Source organism: Chrysochloris asiatica, unplaced genomic scaffold, assembly GCF_000296735.1.
Source record: "Chrysochloris asiatica unplaced genomic scaffold, ChrAsi1.0 scaffold00011, whole genome shotgun sequence".
Taxonomy (NCBI): Eukaryota; Metazoa; Chordata; class Mammalia; order Afrosoricida; family Chrysochloridae; genus Chrysochloris; species Chrysochloris asiatica.
In genome coordinates, this window is record NW_006408529.1 from 15,732,052 (window position 1) to 15,741,311 (window position 9,260).

The 9,260-nt window shown below is 41.6% G+C and overlaps 1 protein-coding gene and 1 pseudogene across 1 annotated transcript in view; both read right to left on the bottom strand.

Moving 5' to 3' along the window:
* Positions 1 to 9,260, bottom strand: part of CENPU (centromere protein U) — a 52,087-nt gene that overhangs the window by 3,456 nt on the left and 39,371 nt on the right. Inside the window, exons 10-13 of the mRNA XM_006834505.1 lie at positions 7,851 to 7,929; positions 7,536 to 7,583; positions 5,714 to 5,775; positions 1,968 to 2,124 (exon numbers count right to left, since the gene is read on the bottom strand). Coding sequence (XP_006834568.1) covers positions 1,968 to 2,124; positions 5,714 to 5,775; positions 7,536 to 7,583; positions 7,851 to 7,929 — 346 coding nt within the window. The remainder of the gene's footprint in view (positions 1 to 1,967; positions 2,125 to 5,713; positions 5,776 to 7,535; positions 7,584 to 7,850; positions 7,930 to 9,260) is intronic.
* Positions 2,776 to 4,422, bottom strand: LOC102818312 (annotated as a pseudogene).

Below are 9,260 nucleotides of genomic sequence, written 5' to 3' on the forward strand. Positions count from 1 at the left end.
CAGAGTGCTCCTTGGAGGCCAAGATGGCCAAACTTCGTCTCTCATACTTCGGACATATTGTCAGGAGGGACCAGTCGCTGGAGAAGGATATCATGTTGGTAAAGTGGAGGGTCAGAGAAAAAGAGGAGGACTCCCAATGAGATGGATTGGCCAAGTGGCAGCATCGATGGACTCAAGCATTGCAACAGTAGTGAGGTTGGCCTAGGATCGGGCAATGTTTCGTTCTGCTGTGCATAAGGTCGCTATGGGTCAGTACCAACTTAATGGCACCTAACAACAATAAGAAATCACATATCTTGGAAACCCTATACAGGGTCGCTATCAGTCAGAACTGATTCGATGGTACTTTAGCAACAACAATATATGTCTATGTTGTCAACTCGCTGTTGTCTCATAGCAACCCTACATGACTGAGCAGAGCAGCCCCCCAGAGTCTGCTAGGCTGTCATCTTACAGGAGCAGATGACCGTGTCTCCCACAAAGCAGGTTGTGTTTCCAGATACCAGCCTTTCAGTAGCAGCTGAGCACTTACCCATATAATGGTTAGAACAATGACAGTAAAACACATAAATATATGTAGTTCTTTCAGTTGCTTAAACATCTCTCTTAAACTGAGTTGGATATCATAGTTGCACAGCAAATTCTGAATGAAAAGTATAGTAGCAAGTATAAAATATATTAAAACTGTATGTCACATTCTTTTCCTACTTGTTGTTTATTGTCATCAAGTAGGTTCCAACTCATTGTGACCTTGTATGGGGTTTTCAAGGATCAGCTAGTGGGTATGAACTGCCGACACTGCAGTTAGCAGTACAGTGCTTATTCTACAGCGCCACACCAGGACCTTTTAAATATACTTCTTAAATTCTAAAATGCCATCTACCATTTGCATTGGGTACAATTTGTATTTCAAGGATAAATAAAGACACTCAATATAGATAAAAAGAACAAGAAGGCTCTTCCAGTTAGTGGCCTGAGTTAAACTCACAAAATGGTTCGCTACTCACCTGACCCAGAAAGCCCCACAAAATCATGCAAATCAAGAGGTTCAAATACCCAGGTTCATTTTAAGAACACCCATGAGACTTCCTAGGCCATCAAGGGTATATGCATATCTGAAAAGCCACCACGTATCTGAAAGATGTCACTTTATACAAGCAATGTGTACCATTCTGACATTATAATGGTGGTGCTGGTAGGTGTGCTCAGGCCAAACAGTGGGGCTCGACACAGGACCGGCAGCCCAAAAAGAACACTGAATTTTTACTGCACATGCTTAAAAATTCAGAGAGCAAGTATAAAATTCAGAGAACATATTATCAAGAGGGATCAGTCCCTGGAGAAAGGCATTGTTGTTGTTGTTAAGCACTGTCTTAAGGAATTAGATGTGGAGTCTCTGGTATTGAGCTCATCCAGCTCAACGAAGCCCGCAACGCGTGCCGCCAAACTTACTGAGCTCATGGTCAGATCAACCCCTAACTGAGCTCCCTCTGCCACATTGAGATAATCCTCACTGAAAAGAAACAAACTGTTACTAAACCAGAAGAGGAAGTTGCACAGAAGAAAAAGATAACCCTGAAGAAACAAATGCAAATGAAAGTAAAAGCAAAAAAGAGCAAGAGGATGCTCTTTAAAATGTTAGAATAGGTCTTACATTGTTGAATAATGAATGGCAACAATGCTTGTTGCTCCGTTCAGATCTGTACACAAAGTATACTGAGTATATGCTTCTGTTGAGGAAACTCTGCTCATGAAGCATAAGTAATACATTCAGTGGTTCTGGACGTTCCTCTGTCCCTCTAGCTTCCATTAAGTAGCTAAAAAGGGGATGCCATAACAAGCTGCCGCTTGTTTATAGTGATGCTGATCTGGGTCGACTCTGCATCTACACCCATCCTTCCACAAAGCTTCTAGTGATGCAAATATCCTCTAACAGACTCTGAAGCCCAGGAAAATGGAAAAATTACCGTTTCCGTGGCTTCTGGTTCTTTTTCTTGAACATCTGAATAATCCTGATGAAGCTGCTTTAAATTAGATAAGAAATGTGCTGCCGTCTTCAGGGAAGATTTTCTCTCCTTCAGTTCATCATACTTTGTCTGTAGCTGTTCCAGTTGTGGTTCTAACCTAAAACAAAACCGAAAGAAAAAAAGTATTTTCTTCCAAAAAATAAATGAGATATATTAAAGTACAACTGCCTATATACTTTTGAGATTGAGTGAGACTGAGATTCACTAAGTGAATATGAAAAATATGGGGAAGTGGACTGGATGCTGTTAAGATTTCTTACTGACTCTGACATTATAAATTTTAAAAATGTGTGAAAAACTCTCGATTTCAATTTATAACAAACAACTCTGAAATATAATGACCAATACATAATTTGCAATGAACCCCACAGAAGAATATGCCTTAGACAGCCTAAATTTCATAGTCATTTTTAGGGTCTGGGGCTATTGAATGAAAACATAAACTTGATTGAATGTTAGTGCCCCTGGTGGAAGTAGGCAGACACTGCAGTTTAAGAGTGAACACTGGGCAAAATGCCTTGTCAAAGTCAAAATCTTGCCCACTTTCCAACTATCACACTAGCCCCACTGAAGGATGCGTGACCTTGGGAAAATTACTTCGTATCTATGTCTCAGTTTCTTCACCTATAAAATAAAGAGAACTTGGATTTCATGGATCCATTAAAAAAGAACTAAACAAAAAACTTTATTCCTTCTGTCAAACTGCAGAGCAGAGTTGGGCAATCACCCCTCTAAACATCAAAGGTCCTTACAGACTCGATGGAATGACAGCTACAGGTCCAAACCATTGTCTGATATAAGTTTCTTCCTCTTCCTCCTCCTCTTCTTCCTTGTCCTCGTCAGAGCTGAAGGTGCTATCTGGCAAGCTGTAGACATGAATGACCTGCTTGTTAGGTAGGGTCCTTGATGAAGTACTTTCCTTCCTCCAGCTTCACGCAGATGTCACTGACACAGCGCAGGATGCCCCATGCATTTCCCATGCTCAGGTTGATCTGGCTGGCAAACTCATTGGGCCTGAACTGTTGAGTCCCAAGGATCATGTTGCTCAGGAGTCTTTCACATGGTACAAGCACATGTATCCAAGCATCAGGTACTCGGATTTGGCCAGCAAAGTGCGGCAGGTCCACCAGGCCAGCTCGTAGCTATTCTTCAGTTCTGTAGCAATGACAGCCCCTCTCTGTGAGTCCAGTTTCTGATGCCAGCCCACGCCATGAGTCCCAGTCATTGAGGGTCTTGATATTAATGAAGGACACTAACCCCATTGGCGCTGGTCATGACACCATCGTGCTCACAATGTACAATAAGGTCGATGTCCTCACCTAGCTTCCACCTTTGGTAATGGTACACCACTGAGGCAATTTCATTCTTGTCCATGGAGTCCTTCAAAAATGGGTTGGGCAAGCTGGGCAAGCTGTATCACTCCTTCCCCATTCTCAAGCACTGCTAGTGCTGGGAGCCATGGTTGATGTAGGTGGCCTTCCATGGCCAGGTTCTGGGTGCGGGGGGTTGGAATTGAAGAAACTACCTTCATTCTGAAGGGGCTCGTTGGCCACTTCACTCACTGTCAGGAGGTCGTCAGAGTTGTTCCTCTTGTCAAAGAACTTGGAGCAGACTCTGGACAATGTCACAGGAAGACACGGAGCGGGTGCAACTCATCAGTGTGGCCAGAATGGCATTGGTAGCAAACACATTCTGTTGAATTTGGGCCAGCTTTCTGATGACAGGGTCGTCCGTGGTGGTGACGGTGTGGATGATAAACTTGATGTTCCGCAGTAGCTTCTCATTCCTTATGGTGATGTGGTCAAAGGCTTTAACGTAGTATTTGAGGGTCACAGAACTCTGTCCGCGGGCTCTGACGCTTGTTAAGTAGTGCAGATTCATTAACTGAGGGAAGTCCATTTCCTCGTTGACCTCCAATCACTGCGGTCTACGACCCAAGAATTTCGGGGCTTCTGGGATTTTTATTCCCGTTTTTGCCTCATTCCAAACTGCTTCTGGAATTTCGCTCTCTCTCCCGATTGGCACTCTTAGGGAGGGTCTGCAGGTTGAACTGCAGCATGTTCGAAAATCTCTGTCTGTCTGGAAGTTAGGCTGTGAGAATCTCAGTCGGTTCCGCCGGAAGGCAGTCTTCTGCCTGTGTGATGTAACCACCAGCTGAAAGCTCGTCTCATCCTCTCCGCGGAAATAAGCATACTGACCTTCCACCACCAAACTGAAAAGGAGTACTTGTGTACGTCTTATGCTGGTATGTGGCACCTGTCTAGTCTGCCACATTTCCTGGCAGATATCCTTTGCTGAATGGCTAGTAAAGCATGTCCCAAAACTGCCTGAGAACTGCACAAGGGCTCCATCTAGAAGGGTTATCCTGGATCAGAGGCATCAGGTACTTCGCCATCTTCTCAAACCTGCAGCAACTTCGGCCATCCCTGATGTTGCACTCAGAAGGAACCGAGCTCATGAATCCATTTTTAAAAGTGCAAGGGCTGTGAGTGGGAGACTGCCAATTTTTTTTTGTGTGTATGTCATATAAAGACAACAAAAAGAACTCTAGCATAGTAATTTTATAAAAGTCATTCTAGCAATTCTTTATATTAAACAAATGCACCATCTTGAAAATCAGCTGACATCAGATCCCGGCTCCCAATTTCCTTGGCATGTGACTGTAGGTTTGTTACCTTCTGTATCTTAGGTTTCTCATGTGTAAAACAATGATATATATACCACATTGTTTGTACTAACGTTTCTTAACTTCTAACATCACATCTAAAAGCTGGTCTTTAAAACATGTCTACACAGTCTCACATTGATGACAATTATCAGTCTTACTATACAGCCACAATAACCTACCTCACAGCATTATGGTGCCGATTAATGAGCTAATAAGCAGCCCTGGTAGTATACAGGGTTACGCCTTGAGCTGCTAACTGAAAAGACAGATCAGCAGTTTGAATACACCAGCCAGAGAAAGACAAGACTTTCCCTGTGGGTTGAACCCAGCTCAATGGCACTTAAGATCATCATTGTTGTTGTTGTTAAGTGCTGTTGAGTTGGTTCAAGATCATCATTATGTTACCTTTATTTTTCTTATTCTGGTCTAGATCAATGAAAATGCTCATGAGCCTAGCACCTGTTTGAAAGCTAGATATGGAAACCACTGAAGAAGCTAACCAATTTCTCCCTTCTCTAAATTCCTTATGAGGATCAGTGAAAAAGAAGACTTACCCCTCCACCCCAGTCATTACATGCCAGCTTCTCTGAAGCACTTTCTATATCTTTACTGAAGTAATCCTCACAACACTTACTGAGATACAGCACCTTTTACAAATGAGAAAACTGAGGTGCTGGGAGGTTTACTTGCCTAAGATTGTATAGTGCTAAGCGCCAGAGCCTGGATGTACACACCTAGGAAGCTTGGTTCTAGATTCCATGCATTCAGTTTGCACATGCTGCCTCAATCCTGCCTCCCAGGCCTGAGACCAGACACCTGCTAGCAGATGATGAGCACTGAATTCTTTGATAAAGGTTTTGCAATTAGGCAGTATAACCTACCGTCACTGAATTTCCAAGCTCAAAGATATCCTGCAATTGTAATATTAAGCAGCAGTAGGAAATTCTATGATCCTCAAATGGCATACCTTAATTATGTCATAGGAAATTTCTCAAATAGGATTTTGATATTATCTTACCGAAGCAGTTCATCTTGGACTTCAATCAGACGTTGCCTTTTCTCTTTAATGCCTGAAGACATCTAAGTGATACAATAATGCCTTTATTAACATAATTTTGCAAACATTTCAGCATTGTCTGTGCTAGCCTCTACGCCAGGTGCTGGAAATACAGTGGAGAATAAGACAGACCTAAGTTTTATTATCATGAAACTTGAGAGTCTAGCAGGAAGACAGCAACTACATACAAATGGGATGGAATTACAACAGGTCAGAAAGGAGAAGAGTAGCAGGGGTTTCTACCTCATGACTACATGGGAAGTCTTACTAGATACAAACTCTGAGCTCAGGAGATTAGATTTTAGTTAAGGGTCTTGGGAAAATACTTATACAGGGCAAGCTCTGGTCCAATCTGCATTTTAGAAAGAATGTCTCAATATAGTAAATTTCATTGTCTTAGCCATTACTTTCATGAGTACCTTAATACCCAGTAATATAACTGTTGGATATTCAGACTGTTCCACTACTTAAAAGCAAATGTAGAAATGACCGATAAGAGCTTAAAACTGAAAAAACAAAGGCTTATAAACACTGAAAGAAAAATGTTGTCATCTCAACTCCACTTAAATGTAGAGGGAGCTGGTCCTCCACTCAAGATTCATGCCAGCTTAGTTAAGTAAGTACCCTGATGTCATGCTTACAGATGAGGAAAATTGGGCTTGTTTCACATGCCTATGGTGCATCGTGTGTCTCTGTAAGATAAGCATTGGAATGCTAAGTACAAGGTCAGCAGTTCAAATTGCCTTAAGTAGCATTGCCTTAAGCAAACTGTCTTAAGTAGCACCACCTACAGAAACGCTATGCCAAGTCACTCTAAGTCGGAACCAGCTCAAAAGTACTTAGCAGCAGCAACAACATGGGCGTATGGTTTTCAAGATGGTACAACATTAAAGAAGGCACCCTGCCCTGGTGGCACAGTGAGTGTGCGTTGGATTGCTGACCGCAAAGTCAGCAGTTCAAATCCACCAGCCACTCTGAGAGAAAGACGAGGCTTTCTGTTCCTGTAAAGATTTACACACAGGGTCGCTGTGTGTCAGAACCAACTTTACGGCACATAATAGCAGCAGCAGCGGCTACCTTAAATAGCACCACCTACTAGAAACGAAGCCTCCTAACCACTAACCCAGTAGTTTTCCCAAGCCGTCTTTTGACTTGACATATAAGTAGTCATTTTGGCTCTAACAGCCACTTTTATGTTAACTTTGGAACATAAAAAAAGGCTTGAATTTCTCTTAGGTTTAGTTATATAAACATCTGAACATTTATATAGCTTGAGAAAACAAGTATGACTAGGGTCTTCATTCCTTAGGTTGCATTAACAGCACTCACCAGATCAATCAAATAAAAGCCTGACTAAAGATAAAACTTGATACTGGAGGAAGTAAGACACATGCTCAGCAGACACCGAGCTTCTATTAAAGGTGACAATGGAATAACACTGTGTACATGTGAAGAGTGTAGAAACGGCAAATGTTTTATTACCTATATTGTTGTTGTGTGCTGTCAAGTCGGTTCTGACTCACAGCAACCATGTATAGGGTTTCCAAGGAGCTTTCTAGTGGGTCTGAACCACCGACCTTGCAGTTTAAGCCAAGTTCGGGATTCAGTGCTTATCCTACAGTGCAACACCAGACTCTTGTTACCTATAAACTTAGCACAATCAAAATACAAACAGAAACTCAACCTTATATAAACTCTGAAGGCCAAAACTAGAGCCCAGTCTTTCTTAATTCTATTTATGTTAGTATTTTATGACTCTGTCTCTAGTTACATAGTGATTTACCTTAGCATTCTTTCTCTTCAGATTTTTCAACACCTGGACTTCTTTAATCTACACAAAACCAAAAATTATGTATATATGTATGTATCTTATATTTCAAAATTAAAGTATGCATAAATTTCACAAAATTAAAAATATGCATAAATTTCACATGCATACTTGGTTAAACAGCATGGTACAATACAGGTATAGTTCTAATGAGATCATTATGTTTCCAGCAAAGACAAACTTTTAAAACAGAAAGAAGTATGCTGCCACAGGATTAGTAAAAATGAAAAAAAAAAGTTAAGACCAACAAAGTTATGTCAATGAGTTTACCAGTTTGATGAGTTCTTCTTTCATATTATAGTAAAATTTGTTGATGGCTTCCTTACACACTCTAGATTCTATTCTTTGTCTATGGAGGAGTGAAACAAGATTAGATTAGGCATAATAAAGGATTTTGCAAGGTGCTTCATTTGCTTGGTATATAAACATTCACATACGATTTGACATGCGCCATTTTATATATGTAAGATGGCAATGGTCAGCCTGCAGCTCTATGTGAGCATTAACATGCATTGGAAATACGACTCAGTAAAATAAAAAGAACAGGAATTACTTTTCCCAATTCTCTCTGGTATGTGGTCATCTGTCACTCCCTGGGATTGACCACATCCACCAGTGACACCAATTAAAGTTGAAATGCTTAGAAGCAACCCATCTTTTCCTGCTGCCTAATTCAATAACCAGAAATACTTTATCCCTTCTCTCCTTGCTTGCTACATGTGTGGACTAACCGTTGAACAAGTAGCTGGAAATCAATTCTCCTGTTCTTCAGATGTTACAAAACTGATTCAGAGCAAGAAATGCTTCAGGCTCCTTTCAGTCGGGGAAGAGATCTGGGATGCAGGCGCTGATTCATGAGGCCTGGCTCACTTACAGCTGACGGCAGAGCCATGGGGACCGTGCAGCGGCAGACACTGTAAGGCAACAGCCAGGCCCCCAACCCCTGCTTAGGAGACCATCATTTCAAAAACATCCTTGTAGTAAAAAGTAATAAACTTTTCACTTAAGTGACAGGTAATCAATGGGTGAATAATTCAATGGTTATTGATCTATACTAAGAGAAAAGAACAACTAATAACACCCAACAACATGAATCTTTAGGGATTAAGTTGAATGGTGAGAGGGAGGCAATTCTCCAACATTAAATACTGTAGTAATCCATTTACACAACATTCTTGAAATAACAAAATTATGAATAGGGAGAACAGATGAGTGGTTGTCAAGGGCAAGGAATCCTGGTGTGGCACCGTGGGTTAATGTGCTGGGCTGCAAAGTCGGTGTAAACCACAAGGTCAGCGGTTCAAACTCACCAGCCACTCCTTGCAAACCCTAAACAGGGTCGCTATAAGTTGGAACCAACTCCCTGGCACTTAACAACAAGGGCAAGAAGAGGGTGGGAGAGGGTGGGAAGGCAGTGCATCACGACTTCAATGTACTTGTAAAAATGGGAATACAAGTACATGAGAGATTGCTCCACACTCATAGTCTAGCTTAACTAGTGGTGACACACAAAGCTACTTATGATGAAACTGTATGGAACTAAGTGCACGTACAAACACACACACACACAGACATCTGAGTACAGCATAGAAACTCTACATCGCATCAGCGCATTGTGTCAATGTGTTTCTTCATTGCCATATCATTCTCTAGCTCTGTGAGATGTTAGTACTAGAAGGA